The sequence below is a fragment of the Urocampus carinirostris genome, chromosome 7, assembly GCF_059441175.1.
Source record: "Urocampus carinirostris isolate Australia breed hairy pipefish chromosome 7, RoL_Ucar_1.0, whole genome shotgun sequence".
NCBI classification, from domain to species: Eukaryota; Metazoa; Chordata; class Actinopteri; order Syngnathiformes; family Syngnathidae; genus Urocampus; species Urocampus carinirostris.
The window spans coordinates 14,026,062-14,053,528 of record NC_142355.1 but is presented as its reverse complement, the minus strand read 5'-3'; the positions used below and the strand labels follow the sequence as shown (position 1 = coordinate 14,053,528).

The window sequence follows — 27,467 nt, the reverse complement described above, 5'->3', positions numbered from 1 at the left end:
ATAAATAGAAGTTCCACATTTTCCGGATGATAAGGCAGATTGTAAAATAGTCTTTTGTATAATGTATTCCACAAATAAATGTGCACTGAACTATAATATGCATGAAATTAAAACTACTGTACGAATTAGGTTGCAAAAAAAAGAAAAAAATACTCCAGTCTATAAGACAAACCTAAAATTAAGCAACTCTTTTAAATCTGGGTTTTTAGGTGCAAATGTTAACCATTTTTTACTTAAAAAAAAAATCAACAACACAGAATCCTGGGGAAAATGTAAACTGGCCAATCAGAAGAAAGAATAAGAGTCTCGAAAGAATCCGCGTCTTGATTGAAGGTGAGCTGGCTCCCATGGTTGACTTCAAAGAGCCGGCTCATCTAGCCGTTTCGTTCGCAAACGACATATCAGTAGAAGAAGAGCAACATTTGTGGAATCAAGGACTCAAGTTTGTTTACAAGTGGCTGTCGATTCGAATTAAATGTTGCCTAAACTGGGATTCCATAAGGTAAGCGTTTCTACAATTATATAAACGTTCCATTTTGGGAACATAATTCTTCTTACCTGTCAACTTAATACGTTTCCCCCGTATTTTATACGTTTTTTTTAACCATTTTAAATTTTGTACGTAGTTTTTTTTGTAAATATTTTTCTTTCTCGGCTCTAATCTGGACAATCTCGGTCTCTTGTAGTGGACGACAACGTCATCATAGATTGCTAATATTTTCGCGGTATTTTGCATAGTCTGTCTTTTTGTGAGTAAATAGGTGCTGCGTTTGGAATTGCAATCCTTAATAAGGGGTAGCAATTGGCAGAGAGTCCGAAGCAAACCCGAAATTTCATTTTTAATATGTGAGGACTCGGGAGGGGGAGAGATGATTTATCACCACAGATTAAAACCTGTCTTTTTTTATGGAAATCTACGTTAAACGTGACTGATTAGACATTAACATATTTTAGTTTGTGTCTGCAGAGGTTACATCAACAGTGACCCATCATTTTTTAAGAGTTGATGGGAAAATATTAAAACCGTCCTTTGTCATGATAGGTTGAAAATTTGCCATTAAACCACAGCAACAGTATATCCTTCATAATCTAGAACAGCATTGATAGAGAGAGAGAGAGAGAGAGAGAAGAACAATAATGATGGGTGGGTACTACATAACGCTACGAGCGAATTGTGGTGTTAAAATAGAAACATTACAGTAAATTGTGACAAGATACTGATGTTCCTTGGGCAGTGTTGGGAAAAAAAAACTATATTACTAATGTAGCGTTTACCAAATTGTTCGAATTAGTTATCTGACTCCATTAACCAAACACAAACTTTATTCTCCTAACAATGCATGCTCGTTTCTTAATTTCAGGGAAACAAATTGACAAGAGACAGGCTTTTCCACACGGGGGCATATTTATGTTCTTAAAGTATTTATAAAGTGAATTCCATCGAATTTAGCCGAATTATTGTCGAATTAGTCTAATTAGTCTTCGTCGAGCCTCCCATCTCTCGTCTTTGCTCCCGTCTCTCTCTTTCCGTCTTCCGTCTTTTTGACACGGCGGGGCGTCGGTTCCTCCCCCATGGGCGGGCTAGGAACTCCCCACCTCGTCTGACCGGTGCGTCACAAAGGCCCCCTCCCCTCCATGGGGCAGGTCAGGTGCCAACTTCACCTCCTCCTCTGGCAGACTCTTACGTGGCCTCCACGTAGTCGCCACCTCCTCGCCAAAAGATGCCGCCATGTCTAAAGGACTCACAACAAGAAAGCTTATCAGAACACTTGTCTCCTTTTCCCGCATCAGCCCGTCCCCGTTCTTTTTCTGTAAATATCATTCTCGTCTAGGTCACACTGACCCCAAGCCTTCCCTGTGAAAAATCCCCACTGCATTCAAAAAATGAAATTTGTATTATATTAAATCCCTTCTAGTAAAATAAATAAAATAAAAAATCCTTCAGCAGCATGGCCCACGCTACTAGCTCTGATGCCGACATTGCATTATGCACCCATCCAGACATTTACCTACTCGTTTCAACATTTTTCTGCAGAGGTTAAAATGGAATTTTTTTCAGAGTTGATGGGAACATTTTAAGGCCATTCATCATTTTGACAGGTTGAAAATTTGGCCATAATTTGGTTCTTAAGTTAAAGAGTAATCAAAAATAAAAGAGCAATCTAGATTGTATTTTACATCATTAATAATTAATAAATAACCAAAATAATGTGTTAAGACCCCTGTTTAAAATAATAAAGAACCAAACAAAGTCAAACATGCATGAAATTAAGCGTACTAATAATTACAAATAACCTCAAGCAAGAAAGAAAAAAAACAAGAAAAACACTATAATGTTTAATACAAAGCACAATTTTGATAGAGATAGATAGATAGATAGATAGATATTTTATTCATCCCGGAAGGAAAAATTCACATTTACATTTTGGTAAATTTACTATACAATAAATGTCAAACATAAAAAAATACACATTGTGCAAACCATAAATAGAATAAAAGTGTTGAATCTGCTCCCATGCCTTGCCTGTTTGCAAATTTAGTCCTGTGAATTAAGCAAAACAATTCAAGCCTGAGTTTAAAATGGCGATTTAAACTGCAATTACCGTAATTTCCGGACCATAAGAGCACCTAATCTTCCTCCCTCCATCTCACTATACCCCCTGCCCGCCTCAGCGCAATGGGGAGCAGAGCTTTCAGCCGCTCTACCCCCCAGCTCTGGAACTCAATGCCGCCTGACCTCTGAAATTCCACTGTCCACCTTCAAATCTGGACTCGAAACTCTCCTCTTCAGACTTGCCTATTCTTGACCATATGCCTCACACACTGCCCCTTTTAACTATAATGTGTTTTATTGACTTTTTATTACTTGCTTGTTTTACTCTTGCTTTGTTGTTGTGTCCTACTTATATGTACAGCGACCTTGCGTGTCCTGAAAGGCGCTTCGAAATACAATGTATTTTTTTCAAAAATTGTTATTATAAAGATATTTGAAAGTGAACCAACAATTGTTAGAGAATAGAGGAAACGGAAAGGCTTTCAACAAAATACTATACAAGTCCTTTTATGTACGTGTTCATATTTGACTTCTACGTTATTGAGGCACAGATGAAGTCGTGGAAAGACTGTTTAACACAGCCATGTTCAAAGTCCGGCCCGGGGACCTGTTACGGCCCGTGATCAAATTTTTACTGGCCGGCGGCCTCTGTCTTAAACTTAGATTTTCTTATAAAAGACAGGTTCGACGTGTCACGGGCCCTTTCTCGGTTGCACAGCATGCGTTGGCGGCTCTTAAATATCCTCTTTTCCTCATAAGTCCTCGCAAATGAAAAACTGAAAATTTGGGTTTGCTCCAGGCTCGTCCCTGCAAATCAAGTTAATTGGTCCGGCTAGGTTGGGCTTCAAAACCCTCAGAGAATGATTTCTATTCTAGGATGAAAATGGTGAAAGTAAGAAAAGGACTGTTTCAAATACTGTCCAAATGCCAACCACAAAACCCCCAAAAAGATGAAAAAATAAGCAATTATTCAAGTGCGTCTAAAAATTTCACTTATAAAAGGAGCTTGACGGAGGCTGCAATAATGATTTCAGGCAGAGAATGGTGTCAGCAAGTAGAAAACTTTGAAGTTACGGACACCACCTTTAACTTCACTATTATTTTCATTGTTGTGTCAACAGGGTCATTGGAAATCTTTCAGTAAACCATGAAGAAAAAAATCAAGTGCCTCAGGTTATCTGAGGTTTCACACCAGAGCAGGAGCATCTGTGATGGGAGGAGACCAAATAGACGTATAATGCAAAGACAGAGGAACATCAATGGAACTGCAGCACCACCTGACCTGAATCATGGAGAAAACGCGACAGATTCCACTGTGACTAACAAGCAACAGACTTCACATTTCAAGTCAAGTAAGTGGGTAATTAGTTAATGTACTACTTTTTTTCGTCATTTTAATCCAAAGGTCTCCAACGTGGTGCCTGCAGCCAAGGTGCTCCCTAAGGACAGCTGAGGTTCCCACAGACCTGTTCTGAAAATAACTTGCCAGTGCTGGGTCATTGTGATCTTCTAGTAAAAGTCAGGAGGTAGAGCACTCGTCTTGGGATCAAGGGATTCCAGTTCGAATCCTGGCTTGTCCGTGTTACATGTCGAAGTGTCCTTGGGTAAGACACTGAACCCCTAATACCCCCAATAAGCAGGTTAGCGCCTTACATGGCTGCACGGCCGCTATTGGGAAATGTGAAGCACACTGTAAAGCGCTTTGGGAAGTCATTGACTTGAAAAGCGCTATATAAATGCAGATCATTTCATTTCATTTCATTTTACTTGCGGTTGATTGAGTCTTTTTAACTCTTCGTCCAATAATTAACCTTTAATAACATAGTAATACCCTGATAAGTTGTTTTCGAAATGCTCATCAAATTGGGTGCACCTTCTGCTAATTAGTTACAAAAAATAGCTCTCAGCTTTAAAAATGCTAGAGACCCCTGTTTTAATTTATTCATTGTTTTTCTTAAATGGGAAGAGCTGGTGCAGGCCAATTTTTGCCATTTGGAATAATTTCTGCAAGAAAATTACGGATTGTGCCTGTTGGGTTCTATTGCTGTATAGGAATACGACATATCAAAAACAAGCTTAAACCGTCATCTTTCATTAGACAAAAAAAGTTGGGCGCTCACCTGATCTTGTCAGGCTCTTGTGGCTCACTCTTAGTGCATGTCCAATTACACATTATATTATTGTTAGAGTGTTAGGAGGAGAATGATGTGAAAATAATGTCTCAAAACTGTAAAATACTCTGTGTATCGTGATTCAATAATGTTGTCATTTTATTATGTGGTCCAGATCTACATGATGTGATAGGAACTACAGTGGAAGCTCGGTTCTCGACCATAATCCGTTCCAGAACCCTGTTCGAAAACCGATTTGTTCGATCACCGAAATCATTTTTCCCATTAAAAATAATGTAAATCGTTTTAATCCGTTCCAACACCCTGAATGTTTACCTTGAATGTTTAACGTCAACATAAAGCTAACCCAGGCTAGTCGTACGTTCGCTTTATCGTAATCTTCCGTACGAAAGATTACGCTAACATGAATGTGTAAAAATAAAAAAAATCAGGTCGTTTACAAGTTATGTAGCACCTGGGTCACCACAACAAGTGGTGAGCGGTTCATTGGAAAGGGGGCTCCGTTCCGACACCCTCAATGTTGGGCTCCGTTCCAACACCCTCAATGTTTCCCTTGAATGTTTAACGTAAACTTAAAGCAAACCCAGGCTAGTCGTACGTTCGCGTTATCGTAATCTTCCGTACAAAAGATTACGCTAATATGGACGTGTAAAAAAAAAAAAAAAGGCTAAAGAAAAGAATTATGGATAGGATTTCTTACCTTTGTGGTGGTCAGCAGAAGGCGCAGGTGGACGGTAGGGTATTCCCTAGCAAGATAAGACACTCGCACACCTCCTTCATATTTCGCTATTATTTCTTTCTTAAATGCAATAGTTGTACGCACTACTTTTCTTTTTTCACCTGTAGCAACTTTGCTGCTTGAACTGACTTTCTTCGGAGGTATAATAAGGGGCTAAAACACCCGTACGCACTCACGCATTACCGGCGTTCGAACTCCGATTTTTTTGACCGAACAGCGAAGCGAGAATTTCTCGAAATTTTTGGTCGGACTCCGATTTGTTGGAACTGAGAGGCGTTTGAAAACCGAGGTTCCACTGTATATAATTACATTGAAATCCTCCCACAGTAGTAAGTTATCTATCGAATTTGCAACACTTATCCTTCTGCTTAACTTCATCTGCGTCAAAGTCAAGCCTATGGTTTCCTTTAATCCTTGAGAAACGATGACAAGTCAATGCAATTTGCCCAGGCAACCACCTTTAGACAACACAAAGACGACTTCAACCTTTATGTTACTATCTGGCACTATTTACTAGTCACATGATCCGAAAACATTTGGCGTAAACAACTCTGGGCAGAACTGAAAACCACGCAGCTGAAAATGGCGTCAGGTGCTTGGGGGCCAAAGGCATCGCATCCAATTCCCCACACTGGGCTTAAAATGTATTAAAATGGACCTGAATTACTGCAGTTATTTGTGTACAACACACATGTTTTTTTACCTTATGAACTCAAACTTTGGATGCACATTGTATGCGAGGTTCTACTGTAGTATATTACCGAATTTGGGCAATGATTAATCAGTAGAAAAATAGTGCTTAACACAATTGTAAACCATTGGATGCAACGGGAATCAAATCCAGGCTGCGGAAGTGAGAGTGCCGAAACCTAACCACTAGAACACCATTTATATAGATGACATACAAAAAGGCATCCAATTTTATTGAATTATCACACTTTATTTACCGGAGATTAATGACAGAGAATGGAGACAATAGAAAGTCGTCCTGAAAGATATAAACACAAAAAAAGCACGACGAGGGAAACAACTATTTGGTGTATATGATGATAAATAGGACTTTGAAGGACATAAAATAGATACTTTGTGAATCTTATGTTTCGTGTACAAAGTTTATCAATTTAATCAAGGGCGCACGCATTCAACATTTGGTACATAGAATGCTTGGTTTGAGCCAACAACAAGTTAAGAAAAACGAACTAAAAATGTTTTAATCAAAAATTAGGAATGGGCGTCATACACGAATCAATACGTTAAATCATTTTCACGGCTGTTTACGAACGTGGCTTTAAATTTTGTGCAGATTGTACAAAGGCAAAATTGAGTTTCGGTCTTAAATCTGAACATGCGGCTTTTAATCAGGTACGCTCTGTTGTCCGGAATTTACAATACTTAAACAAGTTATTCTGACGTTTTTTTCTTATTTTTTTCCCCAGTTTCGTTATCCTTTTCTTCAGACGCGGCGTGCCTTCACAACCTTGTGTCATGGGCTCACCATCACGGAGAGTCCTGCAAATCTTGCCCTAACCCGAAGGTGCTTGAGGGCCGGCGCCGGGGCTCAATAGAAGTGGTGTGGTGTTGCGTTGATGGGCACAGCTACACTCTGGACGCACAGAGCAGCTCGGACGCCAGGTTGGCCTATGTCCTCAACTCTGAAGACGGCAGGAATGGTGCCGGAGATGCTTTGGAGGAAGTGGATAATAGGAGTCAAATCGTTACAGATAACTGTCAGGCTCCACAGAGTCCACCGGCAGTCACTCCACTGATTGAAAACTTGGTACTCGCTGATTGGAACTACAGCAATGAAGGTATGTTTTTAACCCGTTTTCTGAGTTCCACTAAATCATGGTTCTGAAAGCTGTAGCCCGGGTGCCAGTTGCGGCCCCCAGGATGATAGTGTGGGGCCCCCTTGCCCACTTGATGTCGCTGTATTCTGTCGTGCCACTGAAACGGAATGCTAAAAAGGCAACGGAAGAAGACAAACTACAGAGAACATGTCATGTTTAAAAAGAAGAAAAGGAAAGAAATAGAAAGAAAAGGACAAAAACGAAACAAAAAGGAAATTAAAATTGAAACGAAAGAATAAAGAGAGGAAATTGCCTTTTCGTCTTTTAAAATCTTCTGTTTTCTTTTTTTTCTCCATTTTCCTTTCTTGCTTTCTTCCCCCTATTTTTCATTTCAATTCCTTTTCTTTTTCTCCATTTTCTTTTTTTTTTGCTTTTTTTTCTCCTACTTTTCTTTTTATTCCTGTTTTCCTTTTTATGAAAAACCCCATTTGGCCCAACCTCACCCTGACCCTAGCTTCCAAGGCCCCAACTCAATTGAGTCTGAGACCCTTGCACTTAAGGCATTATAAAATATAAATAAAATATCACGATATTCTAGTTGTGGGCCGTAGATTTTACAACTTTTCAAGCCTTTCAGCTGAGGTCTGAACTAGTGATGTAGTTCACGGCTCTTTGGTAATGGTTCGCTCAGGGAGCTTAGGTTACGCAATACAGGGAAGGGGAGTTAGCTGGTTTTACGCAAAGGATCTCGAGCTAATCGGACATTTGACACATGAAGCCAGTATTTTGTACCAAAATATAATCTAAACAAGATTGTATAAACGGAGACAATGAACAATGATGGGTGGATACGAGAGAGAAGCTTGGCTCATCCCAAACATAATAATTGACATTATAAGTCCGGCCAGCCCAAAATTCTGACGGCCACGGGCTTGGGCCTAAGCTCTTATATCTTGGCCAGTGGTCGGGAAGCTAGGGCTTGCGAGCCATGTATCGCTCTCTTCATGAGTACATATGGTTCGGAAATAACTAAATGAATTGTTACATATGGAGCCAATTGGCGCACGTGCTTAGTTGGTCCGATACATATAGGACTTCATTTAATTACAGTCCAGGTGTCACACCAACAGAATTCGCTCGCTAAATAATTCTATATAATGGAGCTCATTAAACAATCTCTGTTCATTGTTAAGACGAGTTATGATGAAAAGCCACAGAACAAACTTTAAACACCCAGAAGCTCTAGCAAAGCAATTTGGAATGGGCGTGCACACTCCTCTTCCTTGCCCAGCACGATCTATACTGAAAGTAAATGCGTTGGTATCCTTATTTGCAGTGTTTGTGACATTTTTAAAAAAGAACTTTGCTCGCACCTTGTTATGAAACAATCATTTAGGACAAAAATGGCGGTCAAAATGAGCCTCAATACTTAAGTAACTGCTAGAGGGTGGTAAAAAAAGTGGTGTATTTATTGTCATGTGGGACACAGGCTCTGGCATTATTATTTCATAGATTTTATCAAATCATGAAACGTAACACAGTAAAATTAAGTGTGGTGAGGAATACGTTTTTGTCTGGAGAGGGTTTTTGATGTTTTTTTCAAGTTTGTCCTAAAATATATGGTGTGGCGCTCCCCTCCCCAAAAAAAGGCAAAATATTTTTTCTTTTATGGCTCCTTTGGGTCAAAGCGGTTCCTAACCTCTGCCCTAGGCTGAAAGTGGCGGACAAAACTTTTTTCCCGTTTGCCAAAGTCTTGCTTGCTACAGAGTTGTCCGACCTTTCATTATTTAATCAACACACTATCATTATTTTTCTTATTTAATGACTGTTTGCACGATTTGGTGGATTACCTACTTCTAACCAGTCAGTTTGTGAAACCCATGACATTTATTAACACCTGCTAGCCAACTCGCAATCTGATTGGCTAAACCAACAATTTTCTCAAAGACTGATTTTACGGGCCAGGGCCTGCAGAGCTTATCATGAAGCACTCTGACCCTGGCAACAACTAATGGCTGAAATGTGATTGGTTAAATGCCTCAAATAAAATGGTTTATAATAAGGCCAAATTGTTGTATGATGGAGCTTTAATCTTGTTCTATTTAGCAGCTATAATATTTGAATGTCTGATCATCATTTTACCAGCTTGAACTCTTTTAAATACATTTCTTTTGTAATTCTCTCCGGAACTTGCAGAGCCAGATATAGCAGTTTCTCCTGCTGCAGAGAAGCCAGAGGACAACCACGGTGATCGTGATTTACCTGACCGGTGCGTAAAATTTCCCCTTACCGTTAATATTTTGAATACAAACAGGGTGAAACCTACCATCTATTCTGTAATTATGGTATAGTGCTAAGCAGACATTTGTACACCATCTAAGTATTGCAAAACCTTGGCTTTTTTTAAACTAAACTTTACTGAAAAATAACAGTGATTTGGTTGCCTTTTTTATTCATTTAAAGTTAACCTTTATTTATAAATATATTCAAAATTTTGCATTATGAATAGCAGCCAGTCTTATTCTGGCGTGGAAACTTTTATAGGCAATTTCAACTGCAAATTTAAATTTAAACTCATATCTTGTGTCATGAACAGAACCAATTAATTCTACTTAAAAGGCATAGCACGGCTTTGATATAACCTAACTTTAGTTGCGAGCTTTATAGCAGTATGCATATTATAGTGCGGTGGTCCTGACAGCTCGCCTTAGCCACTTAGCCGCTGGCTTGGAACTGGTGCGGGGCAGCGGATTTCGACTGTTTAATTGAAACGAAGCATCAAGAGTGCCCATGACGGGTGTTGATGCTATGTGATTTCTGCCCAGTGCTCTTAATGTCAAATCACAGAAATGGAATGAAGCGCATGTAAGCGGCGAGATCAACCGACTGTAATCCGATCAGAATGCAGAACACAATGCAAATCCATGAAGTAGCAAAACCACGAAAAGTAAACCATGATATAGCAAGCGATTCATATACTGTTTATATATATATATATATATATATATATTTATTTAAATTTTCAGGGAACCCTTGACCAACCTGGGTTGTCAATGCACCACTTCCTGTGGTGTATCCAGGGCAAGTACAGCCTGGTGGCGCCCATCCCTCTTTAGGCTGTTTCACTTCTGCACTACATACTCTTTAAGGCAAACAACCTTCATTCATTCCTTCCATATGTCCAAACCATCTCTGAACATTTTCATCAACTCTCAGCAAGCTCTCAAACCATACCAGTTCTTCTCCTTACTTCCTTGTTCCTTAACCTATCCAGTCATGTCACTCCACACATACTACGCAAACATCTCATTTAAAAGACACTAAACCTATTACGCTGATGTACTCTCAATCCCCACGCCTCTGAGCCATACATCCCTGTTGGTACGACCACTTTTATACAATCCTCGCCTAGCATCCATTCACAGATCTCTACACTTGAACAATCCGTTCAGCACACCCATTGCCTTGCACCCTTCACCCACCCTCTTCCTCAGATCCTGTATATTCAGTTTTACCTGTAAATGCAACCAGTTTATTCATTAATTATCAATTTTGGTTTACCCAACTGAGGCTAGCCTACATAGCTTGAAGCAGGAGGATGAGTGGTGACTGACGAGGTGGTAAATATATTATTGTATGCTACCGACTACAACTTCCAGCTTTTGTACAGTGAAACTTCTGGTATAAAGGTCTCGTAAAATTGCTGTTTACATTTTTTTTTAGTTGCAGAAAATAGTTTTTTTTTTTTTATTTATTTATTTTTTTTTTTAAATCAGATGTTTTTCTAGTAAATTGATGCAAGATTTAATCTCAGGAAAAACTAAACTAAACTATGTTTTCTGCTGCAGAAAACCTCGGCCTAAGAAATGTCAACAAATTAAAAATAACCCAGAAAATTCCAAAGCAAAAAAGAAACCTGGACCTAAGCCTGGCTGGAAAAACAAGTTCAAAACTAAAGGGTAAATACATGCACACACACACACACGGACAAAATCAGCTGGCAGAACTGGAGCATAAAAGTAAGATCAAGGGAATATGAATAAGACTGAAGAGAAATTACCGTAATGCTTTGTAAAATGCGCTCCCTAAAAATTGGTACATTTTGTTTCACTTTTTCTCGGGTTGTGGGTGTTTGCTCGGGGTGTCGTGAGATTTCGCGGAAAGTAAATCAGCCGTTTGAGGCATTGCTTTGAATCAGTAGGTGTAGTTTGCGCAGGCGGGTTTATCTAATCATTCGTTGAAAACACGCATTTCTTATTTTTACCAAAGAACTCGAAGTTTGGTGCGCGTTGTACAACAGACTTTTTCTGCAGTGGATCAATCGAAAAAAATCTCACTAATCACAACCACAAAACATTGGAGGCAACAGGATTCGAACCCGGGTTGCGGTGGTGAGAGTGCTGAAACACCAATGAAATGGATGGCCTACAAATAGGCATTCAATTTTCATTCACTGTACGAGAGACAAATGTTAGATCAAGATGTAGAGACAAAAACGCACAATGAGGGGAAAAAGGGCCTTTGGGTGGGATCGGACTTGAAAAGACATGACGTAAATATATTGAACATTTTATGTTGCTATTGTGTTCATAGTTTACATTGTTAATAAATGATTTTAATGATTGCCGTACGTATTTAACAAGGTTTGTCACTTAGAATGCTTAGTTTGAGCTGCAAATAAAGTCTCTTCTCCACACCATATCCTACTCCCTTTTTGAACCCCTAACCCATTTTCATGCCATTGCAAATTGATTTGTTGTTGAAGAACTAAAAGTTTTGCTTTACGTTTGCAGGGAGGAGCTGCCAAACATCTACAATTGTCCTTATCAGGGCTGTACCGCCATCTATCGAGCATCCGATGGTTTAAAGGTCAGTTGTGTGACTGTGTTGATATGGATCTTTGCACTCAGTTTCCCTTTTTCTTAGTTCCATCGATCTGCACCTGTAGGGTTGACAGCAATTACATTAGATTAGGATATTGGGAATACTGTACTGTACTGTTAATGTGCAAAGGCCAGAGATCTCTCGGACATTTGATTGCTGGGTTGAAAAATGAAGTATACTTGTTTGAGCCGACTTTTAATTGGTCTTTATCTCAAAAAGGTAAGAGTTGACCAGAACATTTCAAAACCATCCGTCATTTTGACGGTTGGAAAATTGGACCATAAACCATAGCAGCAGTACGTCCTTTAGAATCGAGCGAGTATGAAATTTCGGGTTGGTCGACATCAGGCCTAGGATCTTACTTCTGGTGCCCATCCCCTTCCAGGTGTTTTTTTTTGCTTAGGGGTTCTGCTCACCTACATGAAACCGATAGTACTGGTCTCCGTGGTTACCAGTAGCATGAGAAGCTATCTCATACAGCAATGTCATTACCTGGTTGTGGTTGTTTTTCACTGTTAAGCATCATCCGCTTTTTAGAAATGAGCCTTACCATGGCATTGATGGGCAGAGGACCCACAAATCTCACATATACATTAGGAAAAAAAACTGAACATTCAGGATTAACAAATATAAAGTCATTATGAATGCATAAATAATATGGACAAATGCATGTGAAAATCATGGTTACGTTTGTGAATCTTCATCATCTCATCAGCCGTACCGCTTATCCTCATTAGGGTCGCGGGGGGGCTGGAGCCCATCCCAGCCATCTCCGGGCAGTGGGCAGGGGACACCCTGAACTGGTTGCCAGCCAATCGCAGGGCACACATGGACAGACAACTCATTCGCTCATTCACACCTAGGGACAATTTGGACCGGCCAATTCACCTGAAATGCATGTTTTTGGAACGTGGGAGGAAACCGGAGTGCCCGGAGGAAACCCACGCAAGCACGGGGAGAACATACAAACTCCGCACAGGAAGTCTGGAGCTGGATTTGAACCCACGACAGGTTCCCATGACATGAACTGTGCCGCACAAGCGCTAACCACTGCGCCGCCGTGCTGCCCGTTTGTGAATCTTGATAAATGCAAATTTGGAAAATTCTGATTTTCTGATACAGTTCTCGATCGCCAAATTTTGATCTAATTTGATGGCCACCAGCAAGATGTTTTTGAACTGGTCAATGGACTTCAACTCTTTCTGTTTTGAAATCCACACCCCTTCTGCAATTGCCACTGTTGCGCCCCCTGACCCTTTGAACTGCCACAGGTTTCTCTAAGGTGGAGGTCAATCTCCTTTAAAAAGCAAGTGAGCTGGTCACTGTGCCTCTTCCCAGGTAGCTGCTTTGTGAACCCAAACGGATTCGCTATGAAGGCAGCCATCTTCCTGGCCCGCTCTTTTATTCTTCTTCTGTCCTACTTCACTCTTCTCAGAGTCATGAGCTTCTTGCGGAGGGTACACTTCTGCTGGAGGCACCCTCTCCTCCTCACTCACCTCCTCAGTCTTTTCAACTCTTGCCTCAGCTGATGGATCTTATCATGATTTAAAAAAAATCGCGTTACTATATTGCACTTTTGATTGGTTATCTTGAATATGAGTGGTTGAACGAATTGAACACGTGTGCAGATAAAGCCGTTTTCTATAAGAACCCGATTGAGGCAAAAATTTCAATTTGGCCCCAAAAAGTGAATTGTGCACTTATGTTATTAGTGTGGCTTTATATTATCATTATATTTGTGCCAGTTTTGTTTGGCAAGCTATGTTAGAAAAATAAACATCAACTCTGAACGTATAATTATTATCCACGTTGCTTCTAATATTTTTGCCATGTGCATGTTATTGGGAAACAAAAATATGGCGTAAAAATGAGTGTACCTTACTTTAGCATCTCGAGTAATTCATCTTTGGTCAGGTTCTGCACAGTTGCCATGGCGCCCAGCTGGCACCGCCCCTTGACACCGCATTTTCTGATTACTCCTGTGGGTACTTAAGCTTGCTCTTTTGAACTGCGCTTTGCCAGATCGTTGTTGAAAACTTGTTTATGCTTGGTTATACTTGTTGTGCTTGTGGGACTTTGTTGCACTTCAATGTAACATTCTGAGAGATTCCTGCTAGTTTGCAGTTTTGCCTGTGTTTGACCCTTTTTGGTCTGGTCCGTTTGTGTTTTGGACAATTTTTCTTTTCAATTAAAGTGTGAGGACGTCTACGCAAATGAGTTCCGACTTCCTGCTTCCCGTTCCGTTTCGTGACAACTTTGTTGGCGAAATAAAGCCTCTTCTTCTGCCCTTAGAGCGTTTTGTTGAAATGATCGCTTTTAGAGAAACTCGAGATTGAAAAATATCAACGCGTAGTTTAGTCAAGCTGTTTTGCGTGAGTGTACAACTTCGACCGCAACATTATTGACGCACAGGCAGACACAAGTAAAAAATAGGGACAGATTGGCTAAACAGTCAATCAGAATGCACAACACAATGGACAATGAAAATCAGCAAAGTTTTGAAACACTGAAAACTAAACCGAGATACAGCGAGGGATTACCTTACACTGACATGTCTCGGCAACCTAAGCAAACTTATATTGGCTTTCACGCAAGGAGACCACAATTTCGCCCTATGTTCCGGTCCGGAGCCTTCGCTCTGAAAATGCTGGTCTACTGGTGATCCCAAGAGCCAAGAAGAGATCCGCAGGTTCGAAAGCGTTCTCCATACGGGCCCCAGTCCTGTGGAATGGTCTTCCCCCTGAGATTCGATCTGCAACCTCAGTGGAACTGTTTAAATCTATAAAATCTATTTTATAGCTTATGAATGGCCTATATTTCCTGTTGACAATATCTGTGTATTATTTGTTATTGCAACATCCATTGCAGCCTGGTCATCCTGGAAGGGGAATTACTTCAACGTTTCTTCATTTTCCTTATGTTAAGGTTTTTGAGTTTTTCCTTGCCCTCATGTAGGTTTTAGATCAGGGGATGTTGTCGTAATAGTCTGTAGTTTGCAATAATCTGTGGTCTGTGCAGCCCTTTGAGGGCTATACAAATAAACATGACTTGACAATGGAATTGTATTTGAAAATTAGTGTGTTTTTCATGGCATTGTCTTTTTCAGAAGCATATCAAAGAGCAACACCAAGAGGTAAAAGAGCGACCGTGTCCTCATCCTGGATGCAACAAAGTTTTTACCATTGACCGTTACTTGCAACGGCATGTCAAGTTGATCCACACAGGTATGTAAGGTTTTAATAAATGAATAAATATGTTAAAATGTGTGCATAAGATTAGGCAGCAATGCACAACTTAACTCCTACCCTAGAAGTATCACATTTTTATAACAGTGGATATGTTCAAGAAGAAAGATCACTTTTTTAGAGGTAAGATTGCAGACTGCGTTCCTGAAGTCCGCTATTCGCTGGCCCAGATGTATGGCGTTACGGCTAAAATTGCAGTTTTGTTTTTTTCCTGCCTGTGACGTGTAGCCTTTAGTAGCCGAGTTTCTACGCTGAATTACAGCCCAAAGAAAGCATCACGGAGACTGCTAGAAGAATTAAACCAAATCACAAAACCAAGTATTCGGGAGCCCATAAAGTTGGGCTAGCTTCCTCTAGCTTGGAAAAAATGGATTGAAGAGGTATGACCTCCCTCCCTTTGGAAACCGGCTAAGCGTAGTTAAAGGTATTCCTAAATTCAAAATAATTCATAGCATATGTCTACTTGACCAGTTGTGAGACTTAGATTTATTAAACTCACGTTATATTGTTGTTTTATTATATTGTTTGCTGTTTATGTTTGTTTCACTTCAAGTGTAGGATAAATCAGTTGCTGGTGAGGTGCAATAAATATTAGAGTTCAATAACACAACTCTTTGTTCTTCTCTATTTAACTGACTCAAATACTGCTTGGCAAATTACAATTTTTTTTGACTCACATTTTTTTAAACTAACAGAAATAGTTAATTTCCCTGGTAACTAGTTACTTTTACTATGGAGTAATTCAGTTACTAACTCCGTTACTTTTTGGAAGAAGTAGTGAGTAACTATAACTAATTCCTTTTTAAAGTAACATGCCCAACACTGTGTAGAACTCAGGGACTCTTGACTGATGATTTGTTTTTGTTTTATTCAGTTTTGCTCGGGATTGTTATGCAAACTGCGTTTTGTTAAGTGAAGCATATTTATAAAACGTGATTACAAAGAAGTACATAGCTCGCTCTAGACTAAATTAATTTAAATTAGATTTATTTAATTCAGAATCTAATTCGGTGGTTACCGATTCAGCCAGCAGGTAGTGCTAACGGGTTCCCACTCGAATCAATTCGACATCGCCTCATATTGTCTCTAGCATTTATCACAAATAACACAATACTCTTAACATATTTTAATTTTTAATTATCGATTTTTCAGCTCATTGATATTGATAATGATGGATCAGTCCAGAAGGAAAAATGGAGACGCACAAATAAATAATAAGGCACATGTTTGATTCTAACAACTGCGTTTATTTACATGATAAGGGAAATATGATCAAAAGAAAGAATTAAAAAAAATAACCTTGTTGACAAGAGAAACTGGTATGAGGTAGTTGAGTAAATATGGCAACGTTGTAATTTCTTAGAAAAACACGGGATTCTGCATTGTTCCTAATTTGAGAAATGTTCCTAACTACTGCGTGTTAAGCTTCACAGCTACTCTAAAAACGGCAAATAATGAACCCACCCAAGTGGGTAGAGAGGAGGGGGGGAAGGCCATCTCCCCCTATCTTTGCGAGATTTCTGCGTAGAAATTTGATTCGATTAAGAAAACTCTGCTAGGGGTACATTTCTCAAGCTAAACAATTTATGATCAGGAATCGTCCTCATCGGCCTATCATGACATGAGAGCACAAAGATTTTTATTAAAATGGAAACTTTGTAAGTCTGCTCCTGCAATTCAATCAACTGATAGGAGTCAAAGGAGGTTTTTTGTGGGGATAGTTTGTGGCACTTGGTCAATAATCTGGATGTGTGTGTCTGGGGTCAAAGTTTTAGTCACAGGGGGTTGTCTCTAGTGAGTCTCTAGGTTTTTTTCGATCAAAAGTTGACTTTTTTTTTAAAATAAACGCAAACTGAATGCTCTCACTGGCCGCTAGAGGACAGTGTTGAGTTTTTAGAGCGTGGTGAGTTGGTTCAGGTGTAAAACTGCACTTGCTCAACTGTTTAAATCAGGGGTCAGGAATCTTTTTGACCCAAAGAGCCATAAAAGCAAAACATGTTTTAAAAAGAAATTGAGAGAGCCACATCATGTATTTTCAGGCAAAATTGAAAAAACTGCCAAACACGCTCTCTAGACAAAAGCTAATTCTTCAGCACATTTTATTTCACTGTGTGTCATTTGATGATTTCATCAAATGTATGAAATGATAATAATGCCAAATCCTGTGTCCCAAATCAATGTAAATATGCCATTTACAATCTGTCTTCCACCTTCAGGTAAGAGTGTTGAAGCAATTTTTTTCCATGAAATTTGTCCTTAATAACGGTTTCAAAACAATGTGCATGCAAAGTTCTTTTGTGAAAATGTCACAAATTACTGCAAACGATAAGCATATCACTTTCGGTGTAGACTGCACTGAGCGAGAGAGAGAGAAGGAAGTGCTTTGCGCTGTGTGCAGGGATCCGCCCACCTGTACTGCTCACCCAATCAAAGTCGTTTACCAGTGTTTTTATTTATCAGTTCAAATGGTTTCTTATCGAACTTCTGCATTAAGTTGCTTCGGCTTTATATGTACCAAAATCGGGATGAAATCACTTGACTTTGGAACGCCACACAGAGATGTGCAATAGTTACATTTTATTTCGGAGCCATACGTACTCATGAAAAGAGCCATATATGGCTCCTTAGCCATAGGTTTCCTACCCCTGGTTTAAATAAACCAGTCAACACATTAAGTGCATATAAATCTGTTTTCCCCGATTGTTAGTGAATACTTGTGTTGTGTTTAGAAAAGATCCCTAGTCATCCGTGATTATGAAATGTAAGGTAGGTTACATGGGTCGGCTGAATGATAAAGCACAATACTGGAAAACAAAGTTGGCCATCTTTTACTAATCCGGTCCGCCTCAGAACAGAAAGTCTGGATCCGGCCCAGGAGCCAAACTTGAGTTTGACATCCTTGAGCTAGAACACATGTGTCAAACAGGCAGCCCGTGGGCCGAATCAGGCCCGCCGAGGATTTTAATCTGGCCCGCTACACAACACTGAGCGAAGCGCAAGAGAAAATTGAGCTGTAGTTTAAATAGCAAAGCATCTCTAGTAGTATTTCACTCCCTCTCTCTTTCTCTCTCTCATTTTTTTTCTTTCTTGCTCTTTTTTTCTCTTTCCTTCTCACACTCTTTCCCTCGTTGTCCTCTCACTCTTTCATTTTTTTCTCTATTGTTTGCTTTCTCTGACTTGCTCACTTTGTTTTTCTCTTTCTCTCTCTCTAACTTTCTCCTTCTTTTCTCACCCTCTCACTTTCCCGCTTTTTCTCATTTTTTTATATTTCTCTCTTTTGCTCTTTCCTTCTTTTTTCCCCATTTTCTCACTCTTCCTCACTGTCTTTCTAATGCTCACTCTTGTCCTCTTTTTTTTACTCTTTTTCTCCTTTTCTTGTTCTTTTGATGTTTCTCTTTCTCACTTTCTTTAATTTTCTTTTTCAGTCCCTTTTTACTCTTTTTTTTCTCTGTGTTTCTCTCCTTTTTTCTCACTTTCTGTCTATCTCCTTCTCTCTCTTTCTCTCATTTTTCCTCCATTTCTGTCTCTCTCACCTTCTCTGTCTCTTACGCGGTCTCCCATGTTCTCTCTCTTCTTCCCCCCTCTCATTTTCTCTTTCCTTTTCTCTTTCTTTTTCTTACGTCATCCACTCCGCTACAAGCACCCTCGGGCATCATGTTAATCTGTTAATAAACAACGGGGTAGACTGCTGGAAGTGTGAATTTCCCTTCGGGGATGAATAAAGTATATATCTATCTATCTATCTATCTATCTATCTATCTAAACCTACTAGTCCAGCACCCATGAGATTTTTCCTCTAAGCATGTAGCCCCCAGCCCCCTCAATTGAGTTTGACACCCCTGATCTAGATTGTATTGAATAATTAGACACCACAAGTTTTCCTTTGAATAATCGAAATGTCTGTTTTTTGTCTTCTACGTTTTTTAGAAGAGAGGAACTACATCTGTGATGAGTGCGGACAAACTTTTAAACAGAGAAAACATCTTTTAGTTCATCAAATGAGACATTCCGGTGCAAAACCTTTGCAGTAAGTATTATAATATTATAATTATTATAATATATATACCTGTTTAAAAGCTACACAGGTTTAAAATAGGGCAGCACGACGGCTGAGTGGTTAGCGCGTGTGCGGCACAGTTTTGCGGTCATGGGATCAAACCTTACTGTGTGCAGTTTGCATGTTCTCCCCGTGCTTGCGTGGGTTTCCGCCCACATTCCCAAAACATGCATGTCAGGTTAATTGGCTGGTCAAAATTGTCCCTAGGAGTGAATGAGCAAGTGAGCTGTCTGGCTCTGCGACTGGCCGGCAACCAGTTCAGGGTGTCCCCTGCCCACTGCCCAAAGATAGCTGGGATGGGCTCCAGCACCCCCGCGACCCTACTGAGGATAAGCGGTGCAGATAATGGATGGATGGAGGTTCCAAAATGATGAACATTGGTATAAAATACTTTTGACAGAAATGTTTAGAGTATGTCAGATTGCGTCAATTTGTGTTATAACAAGTTTATTAACTAGCCATTGCTACTTTTTGGGGGGTCCCCACAAACCAAAGTGTAGATCAAATTGGCCTTTTCTTTTCCAACCAACATCTACGTGGACTGAAGAGGAAGTTAGCTTTCTGCTGTTACATTACCATTTTTTTAAAAAAATAATCTAATCAGGACTATTAGTGATTTGGTCAAAATCCAAAGTATATATGTCGATGCTTGGTTCAAGATGTTTATGTTTTACAGTGGTTAGCACATTCACCTAACACGCAAAAGGTCCCAGGTTCGAGACCGCGTGGAAAGATATGTTGGCCTGGAGAGGGATGGGCGCCACCGAAATGTTGGCCCTACAACCTATGTGGTTAAGGGAACCCAACCAACCAAATTAGTTCAAGAGTGAATCAATCGGTGCTTTCATTTTGAATATTTACAGTATTTAAATTTCTTAGTTGCGACCAAGTCATCATTTGTTACCTGCCACCCTGCATTCGAGTTCTTTATGCAAGTTCAAAGTTCATTGTTGTCTTCTCTTTATTTTGAGTGTCTACTAAACTATACATGTATCAGTTATACTTTCATAGAAATGGTAAATTATCTTTATAGTTTCAGGCCGATTTCTTCTTTATTACCGTAGTCTCTGGAATATAAGTCACACTAGCCAAAAAATGTATCATTAAAATGGAAACAACATGTATAAGTCGCACCCCCATGCCCCCAAATGAGATAGTCGTTTAAGAGAAGTAGTTCATTGATGTCTTCTTTCTTTATTTTGAGTGTCTGCTAAACTATAAACTTATGGTCAGTGGATCATTTCAAAAAAATTACACCTAAGTTTCAGGCTGATTTTTCTTATCACTGTAATTTATGGTCTATAAGTCGCAACAGCCAAAAAAGAAGGAAAGAAAACATGTACGTGCAAGTCGCATCCCCCTAAAGAATGCGATAGAAAGTTGTTTTAGTGAATTTTGCCCGAGTGATGTCTGTAGGGCAGCATTTCTCACTGTTGACATTTTCGGCACAACGCGGTTGATATTACAAACACAGGCCTAGAGCGCCCTCTCCCGGTTTAGTGTGAAAATAACATGCGAAATGATATACGGTAAATTCCGGACTATAGAGCGCACCTGATTATAAGCCGCACCCACCACTTTTCGGGAGGAAAACCGAGTTTGTACATACACAAGCCGCACCTGTATATTAGCCGCATGAGCCCACATTAAGAAAATGCAACACCGACACAAAATTAACCCATATCCGACACAGTCCAAAAATCACAGCCGGCAAAATGAACGGAAAATGATACGGTGCTTAACGTTTGACGCAGACCTGCAGAGTCCGGGTGGCCGTTGAAAGTAATCCAAGGAAAAAAGTGTATTTTTCCAAAGGTAAGGGTGGGAAAAATATATATCCACTATTGTCGGGCGCGTCCACAAATACGTCTCACTTTTACTCCACTTCCCATCAGCCTGCGTTTGCCCCGCCGCTTTTTTCTCATTTGCTCGTGCAATACATATCAGAATAAGTTTCTAAAATAAATACATTACAAAAATTTACAGTTGCAAATACATATTATACATGGTTACACATATTTACAAAGAAAGATGCTACACCGAGAGTTTTCAAAGCTTTAATAATATTATAACTTTCATCCCAAACCGCGCCTGTGAAGGGTAGCAAAACGCTACTAGAAACACGCTCGCGACACAGTGAACAGGTTTGTAAAAAAAAAACATACCATACATATAGAAAGCACGGTAATCCGTTCTCTTTTTCCTCCTTATAACTGCGGTCATCAAAGTCGTCTTCCTTCAGCATGGGAAAAAGACTTTGTCATTTAGACGTCGTTCCATGCTCCCTTATTCAAAAACATGCTAGTAACACGCTCGCTAAGTAAAGTTTCTGTGCAGTAGCTCTGTTTCCTTCCTTATCGGACTGCTCCACCGGTCTAAATCTTACCTTTTGTACTCGAGCGCCTTTGGCGGCCGTTAGAAAAATTACATAAATTAGCCGCATCACTGAATAAGCCGCAGGGTTGAAAGTTTGGGGAAAAAGTAGCGGCTTATAGTCCAGAATTTACGGTACCCAAAAATGTACTAATGATTTCACATATAAGTCACACCCCCGGCCAAACTATAAATAAATAAATAAAAAAAACTGCTACTTCTAGCCTGGAAAATACAGTCTCCACTGCTTTTGACTCAAAGGCAACACTGACAAGTAGTGTTAGTACAGTATAACAGCAAAGGCAGAATTTCAATCACGAAAGGAACTTTTCGACATAGCAGACAAGGACATGCAATGTACCTGGTCAGATATCCTAGCTTAGTATGATACGTGCGCGCAATTCTACACTACAATGTATCAATAAGACATTTGCTTGTATTACAGGTGTGAGGTTTGCGGCTTCCAATGCCGCCAGCGCGCCTCCTTGAAATATCACATGACGAAACACAAAGCAGAAGCTGACCTGGAGTTCGCCTGCATGTTATGCAACAAGCGCTTTGAGAAGACTCATAATCTCAACGTTCACATGTCCATGGTTCACACGCTGACTCAAAGCACGCTTTGAAAGCATAAAACCAGCTGCGCTTATCGTTCTTCAGCCTCCACAACATTATGCTGAGTGGGGAGGCACTGCCACAAGAACAGATATCAGAGACTGACGTGCCTCTCAAACTTCAATTGTTGTCTGTCTTTTCGTGTATAAAATCCAGGCTTAAATATTGTTTTAAGGAAAGATCGGACTGGGGCTTGAATTGTATTGATTTTTCAAGGATTGAAATGTGCTAAAATGTTGTAATGAAAAACCCAGTTTCTCAACGTCTGGTGGCTTAGCTTTGCCATTGCATTTTTTTCTTCCCTCATGATTAACTGCAGCCGGCATTAGTTTGTATGGCATTGTCCTATGAAGCATCATTGCCCCCTATGGTTCATGCTACACCAAGATACGGGCACAATGAAATGTGTATTAGTACAAGGATTATGTATCTATTATGGAGATTTATGGGCAGGCTTGGGGAGTAATGGGATACATGTAAAGGCGTTATGTAATTAGGATACAAAAAATATGTACAGACGCTGCCCTCTTCACGATTGTTCATAAGTTGCGTCAGTGCTACATTTTGTATGGAATGTATATTTAAGGTTTGTATAAGTAACCTGTATTGTTTTGTACTAAAAAAATAAACATTTCATTAAATAATATGCTCTATAAAGATAGAGTTTAACTTACTTGTGGAAGATGGGTTTCAAGAGTTAGGCTACTTCCTCCTCCGTGGTAAAAAGTGGCCAAAAAAAAGCGAGCCAACCATTTTCTGAACCGCATCAAGCTTTCTTATTTCACTTTCATTTGAAAAGAAACAGCTCCCCTCTACTTTACACAAAACATATTGAATGCATTCACCAGATATTTAACAAAAAGTCAAAGTTCTTAGCGCGCTGAAAATACAGTATTCACACACGAACTAGGAAGAGTAAGCCGGATTTCTTCTTCGGGGTGGATGCTCGTTGACCTCTCACAGCGGCGGAAAGAAGCATTACAGTACTTCCCTGTACTCGGAAAAAGGTGCACGATACAAAATCTAACTTACAGCAATATCCGGATATTTTTCGACACCTCAAATTTTTTTATCTACTGTTTTTCGTAACATGAATGTTTGTAAGTCTGTAATTGTATTCAGTTACAGAAAAAAAGATCAAATCCAATTACAGGTATAATAAATACAATTCTATTTATATGTATTTTTACATACATACATAACGCACAGATAGACACATTTCAATCACTGACACTAGATACAGAGATGGGGATTACACACACATTGTAGCAATGTCCGTATCTGTTGCGCAGATTGGAAAGAGACAACTCAAATACACTGTGTTGCAAGTAAAAGCACTTTTCTTTTTGTCTGTATTTTATTTATCCTTCAATGTAGCACTCATTTTGAATTGCCGTTATAGTTTCAAGAGGGCTGTGCAGTTGCGCGATTGTGATGCCTTCAGGTATTTTGCAGTAAAGTGGTGTTCAAAATCACTGTACGGACACTGCATCGTTAGGGGCCGGTCACACAGCTGTTTGCGGCTGAATCACGGCTAAAATTTTGCGGGTTTTTTTTGCCCGTGGTTGCCCGCGATGGAAAATGCGCAAAATTGGCCAACCCGCTGTTCATCGGTGGTATGCCCGCAAAACAGACGCCGGCGACTGTTCCGCTTCCTCATCGCGTCATTTCTGCGTCATTTTCTCGTGTGGACCACGGGTATAAAAGCTCCCGAGCCGGTGTTGTGCCCAAATCCGACTCCTACGCAACCCCCTCCACCGCCCCCCTCGCGTGAACGCGCATTCTGCTGCGAACACTTTACATTGACGTTGGTGACTTTTTCATCCGCGTTAACAAACGCATTTTGTAGAATACGATCGCACTTTATTGTTTAAATAAACGCGTTATATAGACTAGGATCTCCCAATTGTTATAGTTAGCTCGCTTTATTGTTTTAATAAGCGTTTTATATAGAATACGATCGCTTTTGTTGGAAGCGCAGCAGAATGTGCGTTCACGCGAGGGGGGGAGGATTTTATATACGGTGTGCATTACCGTTCGATTACGTTCACAACAAAAACAAAGACGGAATGGTTTAAGTTGTTTTACATTCCCAACAAATGCAAGACGAAGTGGTTTTGGTTATATGTTCGCCATTACATTCCCTAAAAGTGAGATAAAACGAGGTAAAAGTGGTAGTAGCGGGGGATGCAAATCTCGGCAGGGATGCATTTCTCGGATAACACCGGGCTGTAGAAATCATAACCGCTCAAGACACAGTCCCGTGAAGATCAAGATTTCAAGCTATGGCATCATTTTTATTTTATTATCTTGAAAAGAAATGTCAAGAAATAAAAATGGATTAAGACGAGGTCACTACGCTGACGGGGATCCATGTTCACCCCCTTGACGTCTCGAGCACAACTGACGTGTGCTCGGCAAATCGCGCTGTATATACGCGGAGAAAGGCGTTTGACTGTCACACGCGTAACACGCTAATTTCACGTAATAACACCGCGATACAGGCGCAGAACATGCTATTACCATGCTCCACCCACGATTACCCGCTGAAATTTCCCATCCTACCCATGTGTAACCACGCCCTGGCCGCGGCCAGAGCACGTCGTTCCGCGTCATTACCTCGTGTTGACCACGTGTGCGGCACGCGGTTTAACACGTGCTCATACTTTTGAGCAGCTCAAAACTTTTTTGCGCGGCCAACCGCGTGTGAATTTCCGACCGCGAGTAAAGCACTGCTGTATCTCGTCCATATGGCGGTCTCAAAGCGTCCAATAGCTTCCGCCTCACAGGCAGAAATTTCTGGCCGTGATTCAGCCGCAAATGTCTGTGTGACCGGCCCCTTATACTGAGAGAATGTTTTACTTAACCCTGTAAATCTGTATATTGTCAATAGGTTTGGCATTCCCAAACAAGTAAAACTTAAATTTGGACACTAGAATAGAATTAAAGTAGAATAACAGTAGAAGGCCTTTTTTGCATACATTCCAAGCTACCCCACATAGTGCTCATGTACACACAATTTAAAAAGTAGCATTGAATTAAAAAGGAATCCCAGAGTTTGTTAGACATTTTGAAAGTAAACATTTGGTGCGTTTAACCCCAGAGAACTTAAGAACCCTTTCTTCTTAGGAAAATTATGACCTGTGTATTCTCCAGGGTTAAAACAATAATTGGTTTTTAATGTGAACTAAAACAATGCATATCTTTATCTGCCATGTGCAAGAAAAAGTCTCATTTTTTCTTAATAAATGATACTACGTTGTTAAAATTTGACCTTTTTTGTTAGGATTATATACAACTATCAGATTTTGGTTTCTACAATTTCTTTAAGATTACATTATTCATTTAGCTTGAAAAAGAAATTGTAATTTTATTTGTATCATGTTTATTTGTCCTTTATTCACATTTGGTATTGCAGTAATCCAAAAGTGATTGAAAGTAATCAAGATATATTACTGCAATTCTATGGTATTTGGATTATGGTACTGATTACATTTTTCAACAGGTAACTGCACCAAAGAATTAACATTAGTCTGGAGATGCAACTTTGTTTATTTTTGTCTTAAAATATATGGTTTGGCTCTCACTGGAAAAAAAAAACTAGATTATTTGATTTTATGCCTCAAAAGGTTCCTGAGCCCTGTTATGGTCTTTCGCAGATATTTCTAAGCAAAATGCACATTTACTTACTTTGACGTAATTTAATCTGGCAGGTCCACTGCAAATATCGGTAGAAAAAACGTTTTGAATTTCCCTGCAGTTGTGTACAGCAAAACCTTTTACCCAGAGTTGCCATTTCAGAGGAATGGTAACTCTGGCATGATTCTGTCCAGGTCCAAGTGTGTTGAGAGAGCTGAAGCGATTTCTGGATCAAGGTCAAAACACTGAGACTGCAGCTAAACCAAAAAACATACCAGAGCAAAGTAAGAAATGAAAGAAATCTTGCTGATTGTGTATGCATGTTACCTGTCTGATCTGCCCGGGCAAAATAATTCGAGGTGGCGTCTGAGAAATGGTCCTAAGCAGAAAGGTTTTGGCACGTCCCAGGATCTGCCAAGACTCGGTCTAACATTCGTTGCACGGAGATAAAGCAAGTAAATTCACATTTGAATTGAGCAATACGCAGGGTTCGTACGGGTGCTTGACATCTGCTTGAATTTGAACGTTGGGTTTTCAAGGATTGCGAAGTGCAGTGTTTGTAAATGCTTGAAATTGTTTTCTTGTTTCTCAACAAGTCGACTTAAAAATGGCTCCGACACTGCTCTTTGGTGGCTGTGTTTTGCCATTGTATTTCTTCTTCGCTCATGATTAACAGAAGCTGGCATTAGTTTGTATGGCATTGACCCCTAAGAGTCGAGTCAAAAAGGACAGGTGCATGCTACATCTAAACAGGCCACTCTAAAATGTGCCGTAGTGCAAGGATTACGTATCAATTATGTACAGTGGAACCTCGGTTTTCGAACGCCTCTCAGTTCGAACAAAACGGAGTCCGACCAAAAATTTTGAGAAATTCTTGCTTCGCTGTTCATTCAAAAAATCGGAGTTCGAACGCTAGTAATGCGTGAGTGCGTACGCAAGGGTGAGATGCTGAGCGGCGTACGGGTGTAGATCGCTCTTTTCGTGACCAACTGTTATCGCGTGCGGACGTGCTTCGTGCTTTTAATATAGGTGTACGAAGTGTTTTAGCCCCTAATTATGCCTCTGAAAAAAGTCAGTGCAAGCAGCAAAGTTGCTACGGGTTAAAAAAGAAAAATAGTGCGTACAACTATTGCATTTAAGAAAGAAATAATAGCAAAATATGAAGGAGGTGTGCAAGTGTCTGATCTTGCTAGGGAATACCCCACTGTCCACCTGTGCCTTCTGCTGACCACCACAAAGGTAAGAAATCCTATTCATAATTCTTTTCTTTATCCTTTATTTTTTATTTTTACACGTTCATGTTAGCGTAATCTTTCGTTCGGTAGATTACGATAACGCGAACGTACGATTAGCCTGGGTTAGCTTTATGTTGACGTTAAACATTCAAGGTAAACATTCAGGGTGTTGGAACGGATTAAAACGATTTACACTATTTTTAATGG

The 27,467-nt window shown here is 39.9% G+C and overlaps 2 protein-coding genes across 3 annotated transcripts in view; one reads left to right on the top strand and one right to left on the bottom strand.

Annotated features, from left to right (window-relative positions):
* Positions 1-369: 369 nt before the first annotated feature.
* Positions 370-23,198, top strand: znf276 (zinc finger protein 276). Its single transcript, XM_088339821.1, has 9 exons — positions 370-502; positions 3,676-3,906; positions 6,862-7,233; positions 9,409-9,481; positions 11,061-11,171; positions 12,006-12,081; positions 15,203-15,320; positions 19,269-19,368; positions 22,217-23,198. Exons 2-9 carry the CDS (start codon positions 3,702-3,704, stop codon positions 22,395-22,397), a joined length of 1,236 nt encoding a protein of 411 aa, XP_088195947.1. The 5' UTR covers positions 370-502; positions 3,676-3,701; the 3' UTR covers positions 22,398-23,198.
* A 2,823-nt stretch (positions 23,199-26,021) lies between these two features.
* The window catches only part of fanca (FA complementation group A), a 48,818-nt gene continuing 47,372 nt past the window's right edge, over positions 26,022-27,467 (bottom strand). For both annotated transcript variants that reach the window (XM_088339259.1, XM_088339260.1), the window contains exons 41-42: positions 26,353-26,451; positions 26,022-26,282 (exon numbers count right to left, since the gene is read on the bottom strand). In XM_088339259.1, the coding sequence (XP_088195385.1) occupies positions 26,184-26,282; positions 26,353-26,451 (198 nt within the window). In that variant the 3' untranslated portion in view covers positions 26,022-26,183. The remainder of the gene's footprint in view (positions 26,283-26,352; positions 26,452-27,467) is intronic.